This window comes from Arvicola amphibius, chromosome 6 (assembly GCF_903992535.2).
Source record: "Arvicola amphibius chromosome 6, mArvAmp1.2, whole genome shotgun sequence".
In the NCBI taxonomy this organism is placed as follows: domain Eukaryota; kingdom Metazoa; phylum Chordata; class Mammalia; order Rodentia; family Cricetidae; genus Arvicola; species Arvicola amphibius.
In genome coordinates, this window is record NC_052052.2 from 3841143 (window position 1) to 3867189 (window position 26047).

The window sequence follows — 26047 nt, forward strand, 5'->3', positions numbered from 1 at the left end:
GAGAAGCTGACCCTGCCAACATCTCTCTGTCGGCTGGCGTCCAGCAGCTACCTCAGGCCCTCAGTGTTCTCAGGAGTACCAGAGTCCTTTCTTGGTTGGTTGGTCTAATGTTGACAGGTAGCCAGGCATGTAATACTGTGGCACGGTGGAAGCACCAAGGTGACCACCAAGGCAGAGATTCAGGCAACATCAGGGACAAAAGCCAGAGGCTTTGGAGGAAGGTGGCCTGGAGGGTGGGGTAATCGCCCGGTTTAGATGTGCTGCCCCCACACATGCAATTCACTTACGTAAAGCACAATCACTGGCTATAATGACACACCCCTGTAATCCCAGCTGCTGAGGAGGGAGGATCGCAAGTTCAAGGCCTGCCTACACCCCCGTAATCCCAGCTACTGAGGCAGCAGGATCACAGGTTCAAGGCCTGCCTAGGCATCTTAGGGAAATGTTGTCTCAGAATATAATTGGAAAGAAAATGGTTAGGGTAGAGCCAATGACAGGGTACTTCCACAGCTCCCAGAGGCCCTGGGTTTGATCCCCAGAACCAGGAATTACTTAAATCCTAGCGTTATATAGTTCAACAGTTTTTGTGTGTTCATAGGCTTACGAGAAAAAAAAAATGACCACAAGCCAAGTGGTAAGATGGCTCAGTAGGTAGAGGGACCTGCCACATAAGCCTGGCAACCTGGGTTCAAGTCTCAAAACCCACATAAAGATGGATGGTAAGAACAGATGCCATAAAAGTTGTCCCCTGACCTCCACTCATACACCTACATGCACACAAGCAATGATGATGATGTAAAATCAAAGTTTAGAATATTTTCATCACATCCCCGCCCTGCCCTCCACCACCACCAAGAAACTGCTGTATCCTATGTCACTTCCTACTCCCCTCGCACCCTGGTAACCACTAACCCAACAGGGTTTTTCCTGTTCTTGGCGTCTCGTGCAAGTGAAGTGTCAGGCTGTGATCTTTTACAATCTGCTTCTTTCACTCAGAAGCGTGGGCTTCATCCATGTTGCAGCATGTGGGGGTTCATCCGTGTTGTGGCATGTGGAGGTTCATCCATGTTGCAGCATGTGGAGGTTCATCCATGTTGCAGCGTGGGCTTCATGTTGCAGCATGTGGGGGTTCATCCGTGTTGTGGCATGTAGGGGTTCACCCATGTTGCAGAATGTGGAGGTTCATCCGTGTTGTGGCATGTGGAGGTTCATCCATGTTGCAGCATGTGGTGGTTCACCCATGTTGCAGAATGTGGAGGTTCATCCGTGTTGTGGCATGTGGAGGTTCATCCATGTTGCAGCATGTGGTGGTTCACCCATGTTGCAGAATGTGGTGGTTCATCCGTGTTGTAGTGTGTGTCAAAACTTCTTTTTATGGCTGAATAGTATTCCGTCGTGCGATGACCCGCATGTTGTTCAGTCAGTTGCTGGGCATTTAAGCTGTTGCCATCTTTTGACTGTGCTGAAAAATGTCGCCGTGGGCATTTGTGTTCAAGCTCTCGTGGTTTCATATTATTTGCATTCTCTGGGAACATACTTAGGAGTGGGTCCCCAGTTCTGCGGCGACTCTGCCTCTTCCGACCTCACTCATTAGCGCGGCTATTTATGGCACACCCTGTGGTTGAGAGTGACTCTGGAGGAGCAGTGAGTCCCCCCTTGTGAGATGTCCTGGTTAGCCAGCACAGGGAAATACATAAAGAAGAAAGGATAAGGCTTCTCCTAGACCCACGTGTGAAACCCAGAGCTCCTGCTTAAGTGCCCCCTGGCCGGAGAGGTGGCTCAGCAGTTAGAAGTGTGCCCTGCTCACAGAGGACTGGAATCTGATTCTCATCAGCCACATCAGGTGGCTCACAGCCACCTGTAACTCCAACTCTGGGTGTCCCACTCTCTACTGGCCTCTGTGGGCACGGGCACACACACACACACACACACACTCACACAGGCACATGCATATCCCCACATAGACACATGTGCATAACCATAATTAAAACTGAAAATAAGGTATTTTTAAAAACCGTCTCTGGGGACCACTCCAGAGCCTCTGATGCAGGAGATCCAGGGCTCAGGACTCTGTGTGTATAACAGGCTCCCCGAGTTCCTGACCAGATCTTGGTGGTTCAGTGCTGGGCAAACTGCCCTGTGCCAAACATACCCCTGTAGTACTCAAAGCTCTAAGGAATAAAGGGTGTGTGTTTAAAGATTCCATGAGTTGTTAGCCAGAGTTACTTCCATGTCTCTATTTGGGCTCAGGCTTTGCATTTTCAGGGGAGGCTACAATGCTCGCCTCCTGCAGCAGGGAGGCAAACGAATGTTTTGCCTTCTGCAACACCTTCAGCAGCCACATGCTCCTTAAAAGGCCAGGGTCGTCTTCTGTGAGTTCCAGGGCCCAGGCTGCAGAAGAAACTTAACCGCCCTTCCCCCAGCCCTCCTTCCACCCAGTTTGCTTGGAAAGAGACTCCGGCTATCTGGAGCGCAGGGCCTCAGGCCAGCAAACCCCTGCTGCCTAAGTGGGCTGCTGGCAAGAGGAACGGAGCTTGGCCCGTGCTGGTTTCTGTAGGCAGGTGACCTTCCAGAACATCCTTGGTAAAGGTACCAACTCTATCCTCCCAACCTCTGTGCCCAGGTCCAGTTCTACCCTCAGGGACTGGATCCTCCCTTTGCATTAAGTCTGAGCTCAAGGGGACTTGAGGGTTTGCTGGGGTGGGCAGACACACGGTGAGGTCTGTGGCTGGCTCCCACTACGGGAAGCCAGAGTTTCTGTGGCAGGATCTTTCAGGTGCGTGCTGTTCGTTCAATTGTTTGTTTGCTTGCTTGTTGGTTTTGACCCTGAGCCATTAACCAGGCTCAGGCTCTGTGCACTTTGCCTGCCAAGCTTGACCTAGAACAGTGGTGAAGTCTGAGAGGCCACCCAGTGAGCATAAGTTGTCATTCTTATCGGCTGTACCCAGAGGCAGAGCACAAGCATGGAGTTGGCTCAGCTGACAAAGCACCTGTCACATGAGATGGAGGACCTGAGTTCAGATCCCCAGAAGCCACATACAAAGTCAGGCGCGGCAGCGTGTGCCCCGGTGCTTGGGGAAAGGAGTGAAAGACAAGGGGATCCCTGAGACTCGGTGGCCAGCCAGCCTAGCCAAGTCAGTGAGCTCCAGGTTCAGGGAGAGACCTTCCTTATGTGGAGGATGGAAATGTGAGGGCCGGGCTCTAGGCCCCTCATTCACTCGTCCATTCCGGAAGTACGGAAGTACGTACTGGTGCCTGCTGTGAGATAAGTATTAACCTGTGCGTCTTGGTCCCTTTGTCTCTTTGACCCAGCATCTTTCCTTGGTCATGTCCGAGTGGAAGCTTTTCCTCCCTTTTCCTGGTAACTTGGCCCTGAGCAGACAGAGATGAACACCAACTCCAGGGACCGCCCCACTCCCCCGACACACACCTGAGCCAATGTTGCTTACCCAGGCTTGGGGCTGCAGGTCAGCCTGGAGCAGCCAGTGCCAGCCTCCCTCCCCCCCACGCCATCCCTCCCCCCGGGACCAGCAAGGCAGGCAGCTGTGCATCCTGCATCATAAATAATGGCTTTTCAGCACCGCCTCTGACGGGGCACTCACTGGCTCTCGGCAGGAGCCTCTGACACCCCATGTGCAGAGCCAGGAGCCAGGCAGGAGAAGCAGCTGCTCTCCCTGAGACTCCTCTGAGCTGCCACCCCAGGAGCATGCAGTCAAGGCAGCCCTGCTCAACCCCGGGATCCCACCCCAAGGGATACATCCAGCAGCGAGGTCATGAAGACGGGAGTCCACTCCTGTCGGAGGAAGGCGACTATGCCCATCAGTCCTCAGTCCTTTGCAGCCCACTCTTGGAGACTGCCAGGGACGTGAAACAGGCAGAACCAGAGCAGGGGAAGCCAAGTGGGGATGGAGGAGATGTGAGAAGAGAATGGGCAAGGCTCCTCCCTGCTGGACCTCCAACCCCCCCTCCGTCTTTGACTCCTCTCAGATAAGAGCTTGTCTAGCGTCGTGTGGAAATTTGATGCCATCCGCTTGGCTGCGCAGGCAGGTCCTCTCTTGCCCTCAGAAATCCTTTCTCTGAGAGAACGCCCCGCCGCTTCTTCACCTTCTGGGATAAAGTCTCACCAGAGGCAGGGAAGGGCTCCTAAGGAGCAGGTGACTTCTGAATCCGGCAGGAGCTGAACCCGGCCTCAACATGCAGGTGTCCTTCGTGTGCTCAGAGCACAGCCTGAAGACCCGCGGTGCTGAAGAACGCCTGGGTCGCTCAGCAGCCAGCAGCCCCAGCCCGGGCACCCGTGGACGATTCCGTGCCGTGGCCATGGTAGCCCGGAGCCTGGGACAGCTGTCAGTACAGAGCACCCAAAACAGCAACGACACCAACGTGAAGCAGCCAGGGATGAAATATAGGTAGGCAGAGCATCCCGTTCTGTGGGGTGGGGACTGGCCTTTCCGCCTCCCTGCAGATCCGTCTCTGGAGACCTGAGCAGCCCTCGTCAAGGGCCTCTTAGCACCTGGTAGACCTGCTAAAGAGTAAGCTGAGACTTGGTCAACTCCAAGTCTCTTCTCCTGGGCCACAGTGGAGGGGGGCGTATATAGTCACCATCTTCCTTCACCGTTTTTTATCTCTTTTATGGGCTCAGCTCCTAAAGTAAATCACCTCATCAGACTTTACTGTACTTTACTGTTTGACCTCAGCCATGCTCCCCCACTGCCTCCTACTTCTGCTAAGATCACAGGCCCAGAAGATGCTGGGGTCCTTCTCACTCCTGTGTAAGACTCAGAGCCCAAGGAGCTGAGCAACTGGGCACCTGAAGAGTGGCTCTGGGGAAAAGGGGATGGGGCCTCTCTCCATGGAGTCTCCAGGGAAAGGGATCTTCCCTGGGTTTGTGCAGGCTGAACAGGTGAAGGAAGCGCTCTGGAGCCCACACAGCCTCATGGGGAAAGCTTCTTAAAACTGGAGTTGGAACAGTTGCTTCCCAGTGGCGGCAAACAGTCCAAACACAGGTGGTCACCACTGACTGCAGAAGGGTCCCCTAATTTCCCAGCTGGTATCACAATTAGCTTAAACCTCCCCAGGACCAACACCCAGAAGGTAGACCAGATGTACCTATGCTATGAGGCCACATTGTGGCAAGTGCTGGCAAGGGTCCCATGTCTGAGTAAAGGACTCTTTTCCCACCCTCTAAGCTTGGTGGGGACAATTGGAATGGAATTCCCTGTTCTAGATTCTCTGTGGTTTGTATTTTGGTTTTGGTAGCCATTAAAAGCTAGGGCTAAATAGATGTATGTGTGTTTATATGCATGTATGTACAGGTGTGTGTATGCATCTATGTGCATATGTATGAATTTCTGCGTGTTTTTGTTTGGATTCTTGTTACCTGATGTGACTTTGAAGTCAGTCTGAGATTTGCCAGGACAAAACACTAGTGCCGCCGTGTCACACGCAGAGAGCTCCACGTGATGGGAAAAGTGGATCTCGAAGAAGCCCAAGTGCTCCCAGTGATCCTGTGTGTGCAGCATAGATGTGCATGTCTCTGTCTGTGCATATGTGTATCCCCGTGTGTCTGTGTGTGTGTACATGTGTGCCTGTATGTCTATGTGCATGTGTCTGTGTGTATACCCATGCGTGTCTATGTGCATATATACCTATATTTGTAGCTTCATACTTGTGTCCGTATGCATATGTCGTCCTTGTGTGTATCTGTGTATGCATGCATACACTGAAGACAGGGAGGGTGAGACCCAGCAGTGAAAGGCTTTCAATCTGGACACCTGAGTTCAAATTCCAGCCCCAGCTCTTCTTAGACATAGGGCACCGTCTGTCTGATGGCAGAGCACAGCCCTCCCCACAGCAGGACCTGGTTGTCTGTTCTTGATGTCATCTGGAGGGAGGGGGACCATACCCCTGTAAAAGATGTGCAGTTTCCTAGGGGCCAAAAGAAAGGGTATCTAGCTCATGACCCACAAGTCCTTTAAGGGGTCTCTCTGCTCTCGTGCCTCGTGGGCATCAGCCTCACAAGTGACCACATAATGACTGCCCAGGGCCATAGCTAACATTTGGTTAAGGCCGTCGGGACGAAGGGTGGGCCTGATCCTGGTGTCTCCACCTCCCCTTCCCTCCAGACACCCCGGATGTACTTGTCCATTGAAACTTCGTGGCCCACAGGGATGAAGGGATACAGAGGTCTCCCGAACCAAGGACACAGCTTTTGCCTTGCTTGTGGAGGAGGGAGGAGCAGTCTGTCCTGAGGGTCTGATCTCTGACGTGTACTGCTCATGTCCAAATGGCGCCAACATCGCTGTCCCTCAGTTAACACTCCTTGGGACCCTATTCTAGTCAGAAGATGAAGACAAGAAGGCCCACGCCTGCCCTTGGGCATCCAGAGTCTGGGTACAGGGAAGACCTATGCATGACTGGTACCCAACACCAGAATCCCTGTCCCTCGTAAACGCCTTGCCTTTACCTGAGCCAGCCTTCATCCTCCTCCCAGGTGGCTAACATGAAAGGCCCAGAACTCTCTTTAAAGACTGTTTCCTGGGGTCCTGCCACTCTGAAGCCTGAGGCACAGCCATTGGGACAGGAGACTGCTGGCCATGAATCTGCTTTGCCTCTGGCCAAGGTGATGCTGAGAGGCCTCCAGAGGCTTCTTCCCAGGCCTCAGGAGAGAGACAGCAAGCCAGTGAGAAAGGCTTAGGGACTCTGCCCAATTACTTTATAATCATATCAAGTTTTAATTAATGAAAGGAAATGTGTAGATTATCCTTCCATTCTGAAGTTTGGGGTGACAGCATGGTGGCAGCCACCATGCAGGCCTGGCTCTGTGATGCTCCCTGCCCTCTCTAGGGAGCCTTTCCCATACAGCTTTCAGCCTAGAGGTGACTGTTCCCTCAGAGATGAAGACAAGAAGGCCCACGCCTGCCCTTGGGCATCAGGCCTGGCAGCAGATGGCAGGACTAATACCGTCATTTAACAAAAGAAGTTGAGCAGGGTAATTACAGCATGGAGCAGTGGCCTGGTTTTGCTAAAGTGTCCCTAAGGACAGTAGATGAGAACACCACCCGGAGCCGCACTCCCTGACCCACACCCAGGCGCAGGAGATGAGAGAGGCCTTTGGGGAAGTCCGTCTGTTTCTTAACCAGACTTAAGAGTGCATGGCTTCTAGATGCGCTACCCAAAACTGGCAGGCGACGGGCGCCTTCTCTTCAGCCACAGGTACAGGTGGCCCAGCCTTGTGTTTTGAGTCTTCTCCTGCCTGCTTCTTAAGCTGCTCTCTCCCCCAGAACGTGCGGTGTGTTCCAGCGTGTAAGGAAGGACCTAGGTTCGAGTCTCAGCTCCAGCACTACACTGATAAAAGTTTTTGGAGGGACACACAAGAACCTGCCTCCTGACCTGTTCTGGTTAGGAAGTTGCTGCCTATGGTCACGTGTGAAGACGGCTCCAGCCTGTCTTCTCAACACCTGGCTCTATCCAGACCGGGTACCCAGGAGGGCCCAGGGTTCTGCAAACCCTGAAATGTTACAAATAGGACCCTAGGTGTATTTGTGACTATATTCCCAGGGAAGAGATCAGTAGTCTTTCTGCACTTCTCAAAGTGTTATGTGACCCAACGGCCTCAGTGCCAGCTGGCTTTGTATCGGGGTGGCGCAGGACAGGGTCATCTGGGAAGAAGGAGCCTCAGCTGAGAAAACGCTCCCATCAGTTTGGCCTGTGGGCTTGCTGTAGTGCATTTTCTCGATTAATGGTTGATGTGGGAGGACCCATCTTACTGTGGGCAGTGCCGCTCCTGGGTGGGTGGTCCTGGGTTATGAAAGAAAGCAGGCTGAACAAGCCAGAAAGCAGTGCTCCTCCATGGCTTCTGCTTGAGTTCCTCCCTTGGCTTCTCTCAGAGGTCGGTGACCAGGAATAAGTAAGCCAAAAACAAAAACAAAACTCCTCTTCAAGTTGCTTTTTGTCATGGCTTTTATCAGCAACCAAAATCTCACTGTGACAGCTGTCAAACCTTGCATCTCCATGATCAGTGTGACCTTCTGGGCACTTTGGTCACTTTCCACTACAGTTCCTTTCTGTCCAGATCTGGCTAGCTCCAGATGCCCGGGTCTGCGGGTGGCCTGGTGCTGATAGACAGTACTCACGGCACCCCTGGCTGAATTCACTGATTTAAAACGGGGAAACCCAGAAACAGAAACATCCTCTCTCTCTCTCTCTCTCTCTCTCTCTCTCTCTCTCTCTCTCTCTCTCTCTCTCTTCTTATATTTGTTTTTGTTTTTCGAGACAGGATTTCTCTGTTGCTCTGGAGCCTTCCTGGAACTAGCTCTTGTAGACCAGGCTGACCTCGAACCCACAGAGATCCACCTGCCTCTGCCTCCCGAGTGCTGGGATTAAAGGCATGTGCCACCACCGCCCGGCTTCATTTCTCTTTTTAATGCATAAATATTACTATATATTAAGTTTGGGGGGGGTTGTTGTTTTGGATTTTTATTTGTTTGTTTTGGTTTGGGTTTTGGTTTTTGAGACAGGATCTTGCTATGCAGCCCAGGATGGCCTCAAACTCTCAGCAATCCCCCTGCTTCAGACCTCCAAATACTGGGACCAGGCCAGGCATACTGGCACATACCTTTAATTGCAGCACTTGGGAGTCAGAGATGAAATCAGAGATAGATTTATCTCTGTGTGTTTGAGGCCAGCCTGGTCCACATAGTGATTTCCAGGACAGCCAGAGCTACATAATAGAGAAACCCCTGTCAAAAAAATAAATGCTGGGACCATGGCACCATGGTTCATTCGCGCCTGTTTGCAGTATGCATTGATGGTTTTGTATAAAGAGAAACGTCTCATATGTCATACACTCTGTCTTGGGCAGCTGCCTCTTTGGGAAACAAAATACATGTAAGTCAATGTCCTGTGATGGCACCAGACCTGGGAATTGTGTGACCTGTTCTCGCAGTAGCTGGCATCCTTGCTGGAAGTACCCAGCTGGCCTGGGAGTGGCTGGCCTTTGGGGAGCCTAGGGACACACGGAGCGGCAGGAGCCCATGAGAGAAACGGGAGTGCAGCCCTAGAAGGGCAAGGGCCCTGGTAGAGCTATGGCACCCAGTCACTTGTCCGCCTTACCGTGTGGGCAGCTCATGCCCGTCTCCAACACACAGGCCAGGCATGGGTGCTCACGGACCACCGCGTGGGTGCTTACGGACCACCGCGTGGGTAGCTTGAGCTGGCTGCCATGGGGAACATCCCCACTTCCTAGGATGTCCTCTGTATGTCCTCTGCCTTGGGCACTCATGAGATGCACCCTACAGCTAATGATGTTTAAGAGCCCCTGATGCACTGTTGCTCCTGGGGTGGGGGTTCCAGGCTGACCTGTACAAGGACAGACAGATGGCCCAGTCTCTGGCAGAAGTGTCTCACCCTCTACAGCCTCCTAAGAACATTAATGATGACCCCAAAGCCTGTCCATCCGCTAAGGTGTAGGAGCCTCAGTGGGCATGCGAGGCTATTTAACGGGATGCCAAGCTGTGACAATGTGAGAGCCACCCTGCCAGGGAACCGCAGTGCCACCCACACCACTGGCCTTTGGGACATCGAAGGACAAAGGCTCAGATGAAGCCAGACTAACTGCATGTCATTGTTCTCAAAGAAGAACAAATAACCCATAATAGAGGTCACAAATGCTCCCTCAAGAGGGGGCTTAGCTTTGGACCCTGCGGCCACACACAGACCCAAGTCAGTCACCACGCAGCCTGTCCATCACAACAATAGCCCTTGTTATTGCCGTCATCTGCCCTGCAGGCCTGTGTGAGCCCCGTGTGGTCCTGGGGAACAACTGGCATGTCACCCCCAAGGCCGGTTAGCAGAGGCCTCCCTCGGATGATTCCCTGTGCCTTTCAGAAAACATTTTGACTGGGTGGAAGCAGGCAACGGGCTGGCCCTGGTGCTCAAGCCTGGCTGGCAGCATCCTGCCCAAGCCAAGATCTTACTCAATCTTTCTTTTTTCAGGAACCTGGGAAAATCCGGCCTCCGGGTCTCCTGCCTGGGGCTTGGTAAGTACAGGGACCCCTCATGAGTAAGGATATGGGGGCTTCAAACGAGCCGGCCCCACCCTTAACAGAGAGCTACACTGAGAGCCTACAATTCTGGGAGATTAGGTTGCCATGGCAACCAGCAGCTGGGAAAAAAAGGAAGGGACAGACCCTTAGCCTTAGCCAGGAGAGGCCAGGAGAATTCTTTGCACATAGCCCTTCACTCCTACCCAGAAGTCAGAGCAGCCCCTGAGGCTTACTGAACCAGGAAGCTTTCTTTCTGGCTTCGAAGCCTCACTTCAGAGAGACAGTCCCCAGGAAAGACGGTTCAGTCTTGCCCTGTTCCTTCTGCTGGATGTCAGCTCAGTCCTCAGAACCTGCTGTTTCCCTCCTTCAAGCAAAGGCACTCTTTACCCTCCCACCCTAATGCCCACACCTGAGCCTCTCCAAGCCGAGCCTGTCATCCGGGAAGCACCCTCGTCCACTCTCTGGGACGGTACCACACCAACACTATAGTCCACGCTGGCTTCAGAGGGTCTCACATTAGGGACAGTATCACATCAACACCATAGCCCATGCTGGCCTCACACTCAGAGCGGTCCTCCTGTCTCAGCCTCCTCACCTGGCTCCGGATGGACATTTCAGAGGCCACAGCCTTCCTTAGGTTACCCAGCTGTCTGTCCTATTGACAGACTGCTGTTAGCTTTGTTTGGAGATTCACCCTGGAGGCCAGGTATCCACACACACAGGATGTGTTCCACACAGAGCAGTGGGTGGCATGTGGCTGTGTCTGACCCGATGGATGCCCTACGCTTTAAAGTCTGAGCACCCACGAGACTGTTCTCACGTACTGTCAAAATTATCTCAGGGCCTGTTTTTCTCCTTCTAGGAACATGGGTGACCTTCGGGGGCCAGATCACCGATGAGGTAAGACAGGGAGCCCTCGGCCCCAAGCACACAGTTAAGTCCCCTGCATAAACTAAGGACTGTGTGTGCTCACAGAAGCCACCGTGGCAGACTCTTTCTCGTTGTTTGTTGGGGGTTTCCTGCCCCGTAGTCAGACAGGCTAAGGGGTAGTGGCCGAGACAGGCGCTACACCCGGTGGCACTGTGGGATCCTGGGAGTCCAGGGTTCTCATGGACGTGACACCTGTGCTGCAGCTCACCCCGAATTCAAGGCCCGTGTTTTCCCAGTGATAAAGCTGGGCCCCTCTGAGTATGCCACATGAGTGACCCATCCACACGCATCTGTTAACCCGCTGTGCTCCTGACCACATGTCCCTCTGACTACTGGGAACTGCTGTCTTCTGGGGCTTATCTACTATTGGGACCCAAGGTGACTCTAAGAAAAGCAGATCTGAGTGCTGCCGGTGTTACAGGGCCTGTCAGGACAGGGGTGCCCTTCGGCACAGCGGGAGGTCAGAGAGAGAGAGCTCCCGGCCGCTGTGTTTGCCCAGTTTGCTGTAGAAAGGCTCATGTTTAAAAATTAATAAGCGACTCCATTTGAGACCTTGTTAGCTGCAGTTGCTCAGTTTTTAGGGAAAACTTGGCTTCCACGGAGATTTAAATGCAGTGTGTGGTTTCGTACTCTAGATTTTTTTATAACAACAGCTGGTCATTGAACCATTTGTCCTGCGCTCTGAGGCTGCTGAAGACTCAGGGTGAGTCGGGAGCTTCTAAGGTGACGCTGGTCCCCAGAGCTCAGAGTAGAAATTGGAGCCCTGGGACACGTGTGGTTTGTCTCAAACAAGTCGTGTCTGACTCAGCCTCTCCCGTTCAGGGTGGCTGCTGATAGTCGGTAGGAGGACTCTGTGGAGGGAGACACTAGCCACAGGGCATGGTGTCCTTGTGGACAAGCGACTCTGTCACCAACAGATTTGTGGCACTGGGAGTATTGATGAATGAATCTCAGATGTCAGCTCCAGCTGTCTTGCTCCCCTTCGTGTCTCAGTCATGGGCAGGATGACAAGGATAAAGATGCTGGGGGGCCACACCTTGATGACATCACGCCGGAGGAGGAGCAGATGACAGAGTTCGGGTCCTGGGAGAATGCGCAGACAAAAACAAGTAGTAAAGGAACAAGGATTTTCGTATTAGATCCTGTAATTGGTGTAGGGAAAAGATCAATATGCCAAATGTTAGGCACCCCTGGCTGTGTCGTGTGATGAGGGCAGAGTATTTACTCTCTGCCTGTTTGGGTAAGAACCAGTCAGGAAGCCAAGGCTACTGTGAACTGCTTTCCTCCCTATCCTGAGAACTTTTGGTTAGATATATGAACCATAAAATTTACCATGTTAGGGCCGGAGAGATAGCTCAGCCATTAAAGTGTTCACCAGCAAGTTGAATTCCAGGAACTCATAAAAAAGGGGGACATAGCAATGTGTACTTGAAATCCCAGCACTGGGGCAGTAGACATGGGGGGATCACCAGCCAGACAGCCTAGCGGAATCTGCAGGACGAATGAGAGACTGAAATGGGTCAGGGTGGACAGTTGAACAGTAACCTAGGAAAGACACCCAGGGTTGCCCCTTAGCCCTGTGTGTAAGTACATACGGGCACCCACAGACAAAATGACCATTTTAATCATTTTAGGGGTGTAGTTCATTGGGTGTCTTCATGTTGCTGTGCAAGTATGACTTCCATTTCCAAACAGAAACTCCGCACCTTCGTGCGGTGGTAACTCGCCCAGTCCCTGCTAACCTCTAATTCACTTCCTGTCTCTGTGAGTCTGCATCCTTTGTGAGTAAAGTTTTATTGACACACAGTCACACTCACTGGTTGACACATCTGTGGCTGCTTCTGCTGCAAGGACAAAGCTGAGTACTGGACAGGTCATCTAGCCCAAAATGCTTGAGTTGTTAAACATCTGTCCCAGTGGGAAAAGGTTTGATGGCTCCTGCGCTGTGACATCATGACAGCCACCCACCAGTACCTGTGGAGCTGCCATACCGTCGTGAAGCCGAGAAAGTTCTGGGGAGGATGGTGGTGCTGGCTGCACAGTAGCACACGTGTGACAGTATTGTTGAATGGGTGACAACTGCCACTGTCCTAGCATTCAGGAGGCTGAAGCAGAAAGAGCCTGGGTTTGAGGAACATTTGGACGACATAGTGAGACCCTGTCTCAGTAGAGCTATCATCTTTAGTTTGATTTATGTGTGTTGAGTGTTTGCCTACATACATGTATACGCACCACAGGCAAATACATATATGAGGAGGCCAGAAGAAGGCGTCAGTCCCCTGGAACTAGAGCTACAGATGTAACCGGCATGCAGGTGCTGAGAACCAAACCTGGTCCTCTGCAAGAACAGGGGCTGTTAACCACTGAGCCATCTCCATCCCCCTCCATAAAATGTTTTAGGGTTAGTTTGGGAAGTTTTTCATATAGATTTTAGTAAGTACATTTTTGGGGTTTTTTTGTTGTTGCTTTGTTTTGTTTTTATGGTTTTTTTGTTTTTTTGTTTGTTTGTTTTTTTGAGACAGGGTTTCTCTATGTAACAGTCTTGGTTTCCTGGAACTCTGCAGACCAGGCTGGCCTCAAACTCACTGAGATCCACCTGCCTCTGCCTCTCAAAGTGCTGGGATTAAAGGTATGCACCACCACCACCTGGCAGAAGCACATTTTTTTAAAAGACAGTCTCACGTGTTCCCAGCTGTCCTTGAACTTACTCTGTAACCAAGGATGACCTTGAATTTATTCTCCTGCCTTCACCCTGCTGAGTGCTGAGGTTACAGGTGGGTGCCGCCACTCCTGGCTTTATTTTTTTCCTGGAAACTGAGCCCAGGGCTTCAGGCTTGCTAGGCCAGTGCTCTGCCAGCTGAGCCACATCCCAGCTCCAGTAAATATGCATCTAATTTAAAGAAAGTGAGGGGAGGAGCGAAGCTCTCTGGAACCACCCAAGGAGGCCCTAGAGACAAAGTACAGAGCAGCTGCAGCCTCCTTTCTGGGAGGCAGATAGGATAGGGCAGAAACACACACCTATCGAACAAAAAAAAATCCCCAAAAGACAAAAATGCAAGCCATGAGCCTCAGAAACCTTCCAGGGATGCCACATGGCCCCTACCCAGTGGGGTGCAGCATGCAATGTCGCCCTGGGCATGGCTCTGCTGCCTGATGAGACACATCTGGGAAAGGTCATGGTGAAAGCAACAGAACACACCTGTGAACAAACCACATTTGCCCGTGCATTGGCATTGCAGGAGAACATGCCCAGCGCAAGTAGAGGTTCCTCAGGTGGGCAGCTCTGGAGAGAAGGCTCGGTGGTTACATCAGGCCCCCAGAAAGCAACAGTAACCATGCATTTGACATGCTCACACTTGAGCTGCAGTGGAAAAGATAGCAAACCTCCCTGCAGGTTGCTCTCCAGAGCCCCGTGGCCTCATCATCCTGATCCTTCTGGCTCTCAGACCCCAGCGGCTGTGGCTCTGCATCAGGCACTGAAGGAGCTGCAGGGTTTGGAAATTAGGTTTTAGCACAGCCTGGATATCTCGGATCCCCTGACGAATCAGGGAATAAGCAGCACCAAATCCACCTTCTCATGACCACCACTGGGCATGGGTCCACTCCCCTAGCAGTGCCCTTCACTCCCAGAGTCCCTCGGCATGCACACATGCTCACACACACACATGCCATGTGCACACACAGACACACGGGCATGCACACATGCGTGCATGCGCGCACACACACACACACACACACACACACACACACACCTCTTTCCTACTGGATACCAGAGAACCAGGCAGGAGGCTGGAACCATCCAGCCGCTCTGGGCTGCCTGGGAAGGGAGGTCTGGTGCCTGAGCTGCATTCATTAGCTTTGGCACTTTGAGAACAGCAGTGTTCGGGGCACTTCTCTCTGCTGTATTTCGGTGGGGGCCATCAGTCACAGGTCAGCTCCCAGTTTCCTTGATGGCCAAATTCACCACCAATTGCTGTTTGTTGTGAAACAAAGCTCACCCTTCTGGGAGCTCAAGGAGTAAGATCTAGCCAGCAGTGAGGTTGGTTGGATGGCCAGGATGCTACCCACGTGTCGTATTAGAGAAACGCCAGCAGAGGCCACAAAACCCTCAGCCCCACTAGAGTGGCTGTGGGACCCTCTGTGGTCAGTGTGCAGCCCTGCCACGGTAGCTGGGAGAGGTGTATCCTTATACAGATAAATCCAGAGCTAAAATCTTAAAAGGGGGGGGCGAGCATTCCACTACGATTGGCCACGGTTCTCATGACTGACATGGCAAGGTGCTGCCAATCACATGTCTTCAGTCAAGACCTGGTCCCTCCAGAGGCCTGGAGGAGGAGTCTGCCCTTGTCTCTCTGGGCTCCTGGGGGCATATCTTGGCTTGCAGGTATGTTGCTGCAGTCTACCTCCAGATAGCCCTCCCTCTAACATGCCAGTCACATTGGACGGCATGGCTGGCCCTCCAGGAGGCCATGTGGCCCATCCTAGTAAATATATTCACAAAGACCCTGCTACTAGATAAGGTCCCATCCTGAGGTTCTGGTTCATTTGAATTTTGGGGAGACACTAACCCAATACAGGGGACACATTCCATGATTATCTCAGAAAATTCATAGCCAGCAGGCTGTTTCCCTCATCTCTCTTGCCATCTTTGTCCTTTGTGAAGGGTTTGTTGCCTCCCTGTGCAATGGCAGGAAGGACAGAGGAGCCAGGAGAAACACCAAGGCCATGGGGCTGATGCTCCAGAGAGGTGGTTCTCAACCTGTGGGTCGTGACCCCTCTGGGTTCCAGTGACTCTTTCACAGAGATCACCTAGGACCATCGGAAAAACACAGAGATTTACATTACAATTCACAACAGAAGCAAAATTACAGTTATGAAGTAGCAATGAAAATAGTTATATGGTCAGGGATCACCACGTCATGAGGAACTCTATTAAAGGGCCACAGCATCAGGAAGGTTGAGAACCCCTGCCTAGAACCTCCCTGGAGCTGGAACGACAGTGCTGGCCCCACCAGCTCCGGTCTTGTCATTTCAGATGGCAGAGCACCTCATGACCCTGGCCTATGACAATGGCATCAACCTGTTCGATACCGCAGAGGTCTACGCTGCTGGCAAGTATGTACCTTCTCACGGACAGAAGACACCTTCAGAGAGACACATCTCCAGTTCCTGTCTCTCCTTCCCATGATAGTATCTACCACTCTGTCTTCTCTTTAAAAGTCTAAATGATCCTAGGAGATATTTGGATGGGGCCAGCCTTGGGACACTCAGGCGCTGGCTGCTCACCAAACTCTCTGTGTGCCCTGGCACTGAGGTTAACAAGGCACAGTGCTGAGCTGCAGCCGGGATTTACTGTTGTCCCCGTCTGTGTGGGTGAGCTGGAGCCCCATGAGCCGGGCCTGTAGGGGCTGTGGGGCAGACAGCCTTTCCGAGCCGGAGCGGGCAGGCGCTGGCAGACCTTGGTGCGAAGGAAGCGCTTTCTGTCTTGACAACGAACTTCCCAACTCAATTATGCAAAGGCTCACTGCTCTTCAGCCAGAGCTGTTGGCTTCGATTTTAAAGACGGGCTGAAATCAAATCATCCGGTCTCCTACATCACATTTCCAAAAGTCAGTTTTTGTTGGTGAAATCATTCCCTGGCTCCCTCTCTGTCCTCCCTACAGCCCGCTCCTGCTTGGAGCCAGCCAAGTTCCCATCAGCTGGGCTGGCTGCGGCCCTGACCTGCTATGTGCCATGGCCGCAGGGCCAGCACCTGCTCCCTGGGCCTTGGGATCTTACCTGCTACCTAGAGCAGGTCCCATGGCACCAGGCATCAGGGAACCCAGCTGGACCGCTGCCCAATCCCTACCAAGGGCCTGGGGAGCTGACAGCTGTCCCGCACCCCCTATAGCCTCCGTCAACAGTGTTTGGGTCTTTCCTCTACCACATCCCATCACCCCTCCTCCAAACAGAAAGCAGCTTCCAATCACAGCAAGATGCTCTCCAGACAGATGAGCAAGGCAGAGCAGCCAGAGGCCGAAAAGCCTGGTGCAGATGCCCAGCCCAGAGGCATCTCCCTGTCTCTTCCCTGGCCCAGCTCCTGCCTCGGCTTTGCTGCCCAGGAGAGCAAACACAGATTAATGCCACCTCCTTCATCTCCAGATGGCCCCATCACTGAGCATTCCCCAAACTCTACTCTGTCACTGCCTTCACTTCTGTTTAACTGGACACTCAAAGCTCGCATGCCAGGACAGCCATGCCAGACACTGAGCATCCTTGGGGCCTCTAAGGAGCCACTTGCTAGAAGCCAAGGCCTCAGGCGAAAGCTTTCTGCTCTGAATGGCATTGCTTCTGGAGCCTGCTACCCTCAGCTCTTCAGCCAGCTGCTGTAGCTCCACAGTCCAGCCCGTCGCTAAGCCAGCCCGCTCACACCGCAGAGATACCTTAACACCAGCAGCCAACGTGACTGAGAAGCTGCGCACTGTGTCTTGGGATCAGGCCAAGCTTCTCTGACCAAGGGGCTAGCCGTAGCTCCAGCAAGCAGTCAGTCAGAGCTGCCCCCTCGCTGACCAGGGGTGAGCACACACATATCTTTCTGACAGTAATTTGTGTGCTTCTCGGCGACCTGCAGTATTTCTGTGCCTACATTCATAGCTTGCAACCAAGACTGCAAGCAGCAGGCGTGGGTTAGCCACTCAGGCAGCCTTCACTATCATCTTACTCCTCCCCTGGTCTTTTGTCTGACAAATTGGAGGACCAAGGAATGAAAGGAGGCCAGACCTGATTGAATTTTCAGTACGTCCTGACCATAAATGAGGGGCATTCAGAATATATGCTAAACAGCTTGCAAATTAGAGCCCATTATTTCTGAGTGGATGACTCAGGCGCTTTTATAATTGGAATGTAGCGCTGGGTTTGGATCATTTTCCGTCTGTTGTTTTCGCTCAGAAACATTTTGCTACAAGCAAAAAGTTCTTAAAAGTTAATCCGCACTCCTGTGCCAAGCTGGAACAGCCAGCTTGTGACCCCAGCTGGCCCCGGCTTGAAGCAGGACCCTGAGCCATTGCCAAGAACAGGCAGTGGGCTGGGCGGCTCTCTGTTGTTTAAAGAGAGGAACGAGCTGCACGCAAACACACACACACACACACACACACACAGTCACGCATGTCTGCACACAGGCACACACAGGCTTTGTTGGAAGCCCCGCGCTGGCCCCAGGAAGTGCACCGTCTCTGCACACAGAGACAACACGTGCCGAGAACACCTGGAGCACAGCTTGCCTTTTAAACATAAATTCACCTGAACATTTTACCCATGTCCCTTGGCTGAGCATTTTCCCTGGGGTACCTGCAGCTGACGGGGGAAGCCAGTCCTGGGGACCTTTCCCTCCCCAACAAGTGTAGAGGTTGCTGCTGCCAGGACAAGGCCTTTTCATCAGAGGACCAGCAGTGCCCCGCAACCCCCACCTCCACTGCCAGTCCTGGGCAGTTGCAGACTTCACCCCTTCTGGAACGAGCCACTGGGCCAAGGCCACATAGGCGCCTGGCATTCCAACCCCAGTGGCATTTTCACAGAGGGGACCCGATGGCTCATCGTCACGGTGGGGCTGGGTTTGATTTTTCTTTTTCCGTTATGCATAGATGAAATCCCCATGTCTGCCTCTCTTTCTCTCTTGCTTTGCAGGGCTGAAGTGGTATTAGGAAACATCATTAAGAAGAAGGGATGGAGGTAATTATCTCTGCGGTCTGTCTCCAGGGCACACAAGGGAGGCTGGGGGTGGAGGGCGGTATGCATGGCAGGAGAGGCGAATGCATCCTGGGGTTCCTGGCTGGGGTGGGCAGGCCATCTGCCTGGGGCAAGCCTGGACTTGGCCAGCACTGCAGTGGGAGCCATTCAGTGTTTGGGGACTGGTCTCTGCTGATGACCACAGGGGTGGTCCGTCAGCCGCTTGTGTGATCTTTCTTATTTTTTTTTATCATTACATTTGTTTACTTACATGTGGTAGGTATGTGCCACATTGTGCATGTTGGGGTCAAATGACAACCTGTGGAAGCTTATTCTCTTCCCCTACTGTGTGAATTCAGGGACTCAAGCTCAAGGATTCTAGCTTGACAGCACACACCCTTATTCACTGAGCCAGCTCCCCAGCCTCTTCTCTCTCTCCCTCTCTCTCCCCTTTAATAGAAAAGTTAATTCAGTACCCCACAAGGACCAGTAGGTTAGGCAGTAACGAGTCCTGCCCAGGGCTGGGAGTGTTGCTAGAGTACTTGCCAGGCCTGGGTTCAATTCCCAGCAAGATGTAAATGAGGCAGAGTGGTACGCGCCCATCAGGAGGCGGAAGAAGCAGGCACTCAAGGGCATTCTCCGCCAGGTGAAACCCCATCGTATGTGCAGAAAGTACCGCCTGTGGCATCCTTGTACAACCTTGCTGAAATCTCAAGTTGCCCAGTTTTCCCTGCTGGAGGGGGAGAACTCAGCCCAAAAGTGTCTTCCACCCTGTCTGGAGGGAGTGAGCCTTTACACCACAGTGGGTGCCATGGAAGCAGTTAAGGCCAGGGTACCAGTGTTCGCCATGTCCCCATGGTGCACAGTCCAGCTCTCTGAGGCAGAAGTGATGCTGTCCTTTGTCCCGCTCCGCTCACAGAGCTTCATGGGATGAACTTCCTGAACACAGTCAGTGAGCATTCCCAGGTAGCCTAGGCATGACAGGGACACCACACAGAGGTTCAAGTGTGACGGCCTTTTAGCTCTCAGCTGAACTCTATCCTCTCTGTCCAAGGACCTCAGAGATAGTCCAACCTTCGGAAGCTCACTGTCTGCGTCTGTAAAGGGACCAGTGTGCGGCAGAAGACAGACTGTCTGGGTCTGTAAATCACCAATGTGGCCTGGCCAGGCCATGCTGGACCTGGAGAGTGGCAAGCTTCAGCCCAGCACCCTGAAAATCATGTCCTGCAGGGATTAGAAGGTGGCGGAGCTCAAAAATAGCAGAATAAGAGTCTGTCTTAGTCACTATTCCATTGCTAGGAGGAGACACCATGATCAAGACAAGGAAATGTCTTGATTTATAATTTCATTTATAATGCTATAAAGGAAAGCATTTCATTGGAAGCTGGCTTACAGTTTTGGAGGTTTAGTACATTAGCATCGTGGTGGGGAGCATGGTGGCACGCACACGGCTGGCAGGCAGGCAGGCACACACACACAGGCTGGCAGGCAGGCAGGCACGCACACGGGCTGGCAGGCACGCACGCACGCACGCACGCAGGTTTGGTGTTGGAGAAGCACCTGAGAAATCACTTCTTGAGGGCCCACATCTGATCCACAAGCTGCAGACCTCCAAGGTGAGACTGGGCCTGGTATGGGCTTTTGAAACCTCACAGCCCAGCCCAGTGACAAATCCCCAAGAAGGCCACACCCCTAACCCTTCCTAAAGAGTTCCAGTAACTGGGAACCAAGCATTTAAAAGGCATGAGCCTGCAGGGACCATTCTCATTTAGACACCACAGAACCCAAAGCACCCACTCAAGCAGATCCCTGACTGTCATTCTAGGCCAAGTCCTGCCCTATATCCCAAGACCCGGGTATAGCTGGACCTTCCCTCCTCCTCCCTGACCTTCCTGATGGTCACTTAGAACCTCGGTGACCAGACCTCACACCACAGGGTTCCTGGCACCCTCCCCTCTTCTCTCACACAGCTCGCTTGTTTCCCCTTGGTGCTGACCAATCCCAAATGGATTACTTCCCATTCAGTAATCCAAGATAAAGTGCTTGATGGTGTGTATGGGGAGACTCACACTAGGTCATCACTCCTTGGGCATAAGCCGGCACTGCCCATGTCTGGCAGCAGAGCAGGCATTGTGAGTCCGACTTGAGGCTCTCCTGCCTCAGTGGGCCCTCATGGGGCTGAGGCACACACATAGGGATGGGAAAGCCACTGTCCCCATCCCTGCAAACCTTTGCTCTTACCTTGCATCTCCACTGTCAGACCCTGATACCCTGCGGCGTTGAGGTGCTTGGTTCATCTGTTAGTGGGGAGAACCAGACCCTGCGCTTGGCTCCTGGCGAGAACTTCACAATTCAGAAACACCCATTTCACACCAGGCTCCCAGGTGTGACAGCTGTAGGACCCCTAGGTGGAGGCTGAGGGAAGACCTCAAGGGCCAGCCAAGTCCAGTAACTCCTCTCTTCTGCTCTGCAGACGGTCCAGCCTCGTCATCACCACTAAGATCTTCTGGGGAGGAAAGTAAGTGCCACAGTTTGCAATGCCCCAGGGGTAGCTGGCCACTGCAGCCCCGAGTCCCGTGGAGACACCATTGCCAAAGCCGGGACAAGGGTCACACTGTTGTCCTTGAGGAAGGAGGAGGATGTTGGCCTCTGCACATCTATCTGCAGGCTGGCACTCATTCCAGTCTGGGGACCTCACGCCCATCCGGTCCCTTCCCAAATTGCAAGCAGCTTTGGCTGAATGTGTCTGTTATTCAAGCCTTGTTTAATTGCTATTTTTACTTACATGATGACACTATAAAAACTCTAGAAAATAGAAAATCGTGACCTGTCTAAACCATCTTAAAGTCTCTGGACCACCTATCCCTCTGCCAGCCTCCAGGTGTCTGGCTCTGTCTTCTCTACAGAGCTTGAGGAAGTTATCAAGTTTATCTCCTGGAGATTATAAAGCAGATTTATGGGCTGAGGATGAGGATCAGTCAGTAGAGTGCCTGCCTGGCATGCACGAAGCCCTGTTTTCCTCCTCATACCCAGTCAGCTACGGTGGTTCCTGCTGATAATTGCAGCACTTCAGAGGACGAGGAATCAAGAAGTTGAAGGTCATCCATGGCTTTGTAACAAATTTGAAGCTAGCCTGGGACACATGAGACCCTATCTCAAAAAAAAATTTAAGAAATATTGGTTCTTAATTTTTATAAATTCTTAGCTGGACTTATATCTGTAACCCCAATACTTGGGAAGCTGAGGCAGGAGGATCATGAGTTTGAGGGTACCCTAAGCTATGTAGGGAAAACCTGTCTCAAAAAGTATAAATGATAAATCCAAGCTGAGCAGCAAGGTAATATTGAAGCCTAGAGCCTTTGCCTCACTGCCACCCTGGGGTCAGTGTCCAGGTACACCTAAGCCGTTGATCTTCAGCCTGGAGCTGTTATCCGCAGGTGTCGCATGTTCTGACCTGCATTTTCCAGCATTGTTATTGTAAGCATTATCCCCAGCTGGCTGCTCATCTCCCACCTTGTTGGCCTGTTTTTCAGAGCGGAGACAGAGAGAGGCCTTTCCCGGAAGCACATAATTGAAGGTGAGCAGGGATTCTAACCATGGTGTCCCCAGCCCGTGACCTCCTGGGTAAGGAGAGGCTCTCTCTAACTATGGTGTCCCCAGCCTGACCTCCTGAGTGAGGAGAGACTCTCTCTAACTGTGGTGTCCCCAGCCCGTGACCTCCTGGGTGAGGAAGGGCTCTAGCCATGCTGTCCCCAGCTCATGATCTCCTCTGAAGGATAGCTAAGAGGCATAGTAGCCTTCCCTTCAGTGATCCAGCCCAGGCCTCGACCCTGGAGAACATGAACCCTTCCTTCTGCTTCAAAAAGCCATGAGGCAGAAAACCTGAGCCTGGACAGAGATGGCCAGCTTTCAGGCCAGGCTGAGCCACGCACTGTCTGAACGATCCTGGGCGAGACACCCTGAGCATGTGTCAGAAGGTCTCGAAGTGGGGCTGTGAGAGCACATCCCCCCACACACAACACTCGGGGCGTTGGGAAGGATGGACAATGTGGCCCAGAGTGGGGGTGTCTGGGTGTGGGCTCTTCCTCCCCAAGTCATACTTATTCTGAGCTAATATTTCTCATTAAGAAACCTCGTAACTGAAGGCAGGCTTGGTACCCGGCCCTCGCACCCCAGGTTCAGTGTCTCCACCCTCTTTGCTCTGAGCTGCTAGGAGGTGTGTGTTGGTGATGTGTGTGTGACACACTACCCCTTTATTGTACCGCCTCTCCTTGTGTGATGCCATGCCAAGCTTTGCTTGTTTCTGTACAGACCACAGGTCCTGGAAGTGGCCCAAGGGTCTCAGGACATTTGGCCTGTGGTTCTCCTGATGTACCCTGAAATAGCCAGGGTGCCCCCCCCCCACTCCCTTTAGGATGTACCTCCTGTCTTGGCATCTCCTCAAGACCCTCACCTGTCCTAAAGCGCCACGTGACAGGGGCCTGCTCTCTTCTGACTCTTGCCCCTGAGCCAGGCACCGACAGTGCTGACCCCTCCTGCTCTTCTCCCAGGACTGAAGGCTTCCCTGGAGCGACTGCAGCTGGACTATGTAGATGTGGTTTTCGCCAACCGCCCAGACCCCAACACGCCCATGGAAGGTAGGTCGGCCAGTTACCCCCTAGCCGGTTCATGCAGGACAAAGCCAGGTGACGACCGGTGGCCAGCTCTGAGGTTCTGGTAGCACACCCAGGCTGGGCGCTCAGGCCTCTGTGGGGGCGGGGGGGGGGCAGGCCCTGGCCCTGCCAGGCTGAACCCGGGGCCCTGATCTCATTCTGTATCCTGGCCGTGTTCAAGGCTTCTCTGGTGCGTTCCCAGCAGTTGGTATTTTGCACAGTGGCAGCTGTCGGGGACGGTTTCTTCTTTTCATTCTGGTTCCCCTGGGAGGGCTTAGCGGTCTTTTGCTCTGGGGGGTAAGTTATTACCTGGAGGGGAGTAAGCACTCAGGGCTTTGAAGAGGCATTTGTGTTTCTTTAGCGTTTATTTATTCCCTCGGCTCCCGGTCCCTCCATTTCTCCCACTTCCTGCCTCGGCATCTTCTCATTTATGCTTTGCTGCTTCTGGGACTGGGGTTAAGTTGGACCGGTTGTTTTGTCTCCATTTGCTTTTATATATATACCACACTGCTGTGTGTGTGTGTATATATATATATATATATATAGAGAGAGAGAGAGAGATTCTTTCTTTTTAGCAGAACTCTGTTCTGTGTGATGATTTGTGCTCTTCTGTCCTGCCCTTAATCATACCACTCCTCTGTGTTCCCACAGCGATAAACTCTGGTCTCTTTAAATCTTTCTTTTATCACCAGGGGACCCATTTAGTTCCTTCAAGTCAAGGACATTCATCATTGAAGGTACACAGTACCCTCAGCCGACTATTGACTTCTGTGTCCGAGTTGCATTTTATGAGACAGTATTTTTATTTACACGACTCTCTGTGTCCCCCCCCCATGACAAACTTCTCCATAAAATGCATAAGGGGTGGGGAAGCGCCCCCTGAGGACATCGTGCAAGCAAAGGGAAAGCAAAATGGTGTTGGAGCCCCTCGCTGCCCATCCGTGCTCTCATCCATCCCTCCTTCCCCGTGTGCATGTCCCCACTCCATGCTTGCAGTGCCGTGACCTACAGCGGCCGGCTGGCTTTCTGCCGGGGTCTCCCTTGATCTGAGGATGCTCCAGTCCCTGCCCGGGAGCCTGACCTTGGATGGTACAATGGGAAAGGTTGGAAAAGACTAGGTTTCCACAAGGGTCCTGGGACCCCAGACTGAGCAACCCCTAAGACTCATCTCATTCATAGTTCATGCTTGGTAAGTTCTAGCCTCCAACAGAGGCAAAGAACACAAGCCAACAAGCCGTCCCGTCTACCACGGAGGTTCCTGGTGAGCACTCTGGCCATGTGTGGTCACTCAAGTCTGCTCATCTGGCAGCCAGGATCGAAATGGAGTGATTCTCTTCCTTGAAGAATACATATATGAGCTGGCACGATGCTGGGGCCCAGGGCATCCTTGTGCCATGCTTGGTATCTGCCCCCCATCAGCAAATGATCTAAGAACCCCACCTCACGGATAGGCCTTGGTCTTCCTGGGAACTGGGCAGCATTCCACGCTGGAAGGGCTCCTGCCTGCCACCTGGTGCTGCCACCTGACCCCTCCCATGTATTATTTGTGATGCTGCAGAGATGCTGTGGGTTTGGCCACAGCTGGGAGGATTCAGCATCCCTGCTTCTGTCGACCAGCATTAATTATTGAGGTGAAAGACGGCCGTCCCTAAGTGTCACTGTTTCTGGGTTCACTGACATGGGGCACAGGCACACAGTGCTCCTAAACCTGGGTCCCACATTCAGCCTGCCTCTGGCCAGAACCCCAGCTGCCTAGGTTTCCCCCACCCCTCAGAATAGCCAGTCACACCAGGCTCCTGGTCCATCAGCCTTGTTCCCAGGCTCTGCACCGTCTCCATCTCCCTCACTGCATGGGAAGAGCATCGCGCACTCTCCCTGGCTGTGATCCTCATGACCATGACCAGACAGCTCTTGGGAGGATGGGGAGAGCGGCCAATGTGCGCCACCCTCTCAGCTTCCCGATCTCTGGCATGTGGACCTAAGCCTTGGCTGAGAAGAATAGGGAAACCATACTGCATGGTCTCAGGTGCCTCCAAGAGTGTTTCTAAAAATCTTCACAAGAGCAGCTTGTCTAGAAGCCCGGGCTTCATGGAGTAGGACCGGGGTCTCTAGGTCTCCTCACCTCTTCCCGATGTCAGACATGTCAGTTAACGGCAGTGACTCAGGGAAGGTCCCAGAAGACCCAAACTCCCTTCTCATATGCCCCTCATCTAGGTAGGGTAAAGAAGACCCCAAAGAGTCACAGTCCCCGACCTCAGAAGAGGTGGGGCAGGGCAGAGTTGCCCTGCAGGGGCAGAAGTAAGATGTAACTTCCCTGGTGTTCTGGGTAAACCTACTGGGACCATTTTGCCAGAATCCCAGTGACCTTAGCCCCAGAGATAGGATGCCCTGGAGTCCACCATGAATAGACCTTAGCCAAAGCAGTACTTAGGGACCCAGAACAAGTAAGAAGTAAGACACCCCCCAAAACAGGGCAGACAGAAGCCAACACTATGCCCCATGCAAAGAAGGTCCTGTGGACCCAATGGTGTTTCGAGGCAGGCCATCAGATCCGCTCTGCCGTTCTCTTCTCCCCTTCTCTCCCAGTCCCTCCCATTGCCAGGGATCGCGGCCGTTAGGGTGGGGCGGGGACATTCAGGAGCGAGGCAGATGTTACCCCTGTGTTTTTAGAAACACTTCTCTACACCCCTACCCTGCCTGTGGCTGTTGACCTTGCAA

The 26047-nt window shown here is 52.8% G+C and overlaps 1 protein-coding gene across 1 annotated transcript in view; it reads left to right on the forward strand.

Moving 5' to 3' along the window:
• The window catches only part of Kcnab2 (potassium voltage-gated channel subfamily A regulatory beta subunit 2), an 88905-nt gene that overhangs the window by 56027 nt on the left and 6831 nt on the right, over window positions 1–26047 (forward strand). The window contains exons 3-9 of the mRNA XM_042055249.1: window positions 9994–10037; window positions 10906–10943; window positions 16009–16088; window positions 18636–18680; window positions 21151–21195; window positions 22211–22254; window positions 23228–23314. Of these exons, the coding sequence (XP_041911183.1) occupies window positions 9994–10037; window positions 10906–10943; window positions 16009–16088; window positions 18636–18680; window positions 21151–21195; window positions 22211–22254; window positions 23228–23314 (383 nt within the window). The remainder of the gene's footprint in view (window positions 1–9993; window positions 10038–10905; window positions 10944–16008; window positions 16089–18635; window positions 18681–21150; window positions 21196–22210; window positions 22255–23227; window positions 23315–26047) is intronic.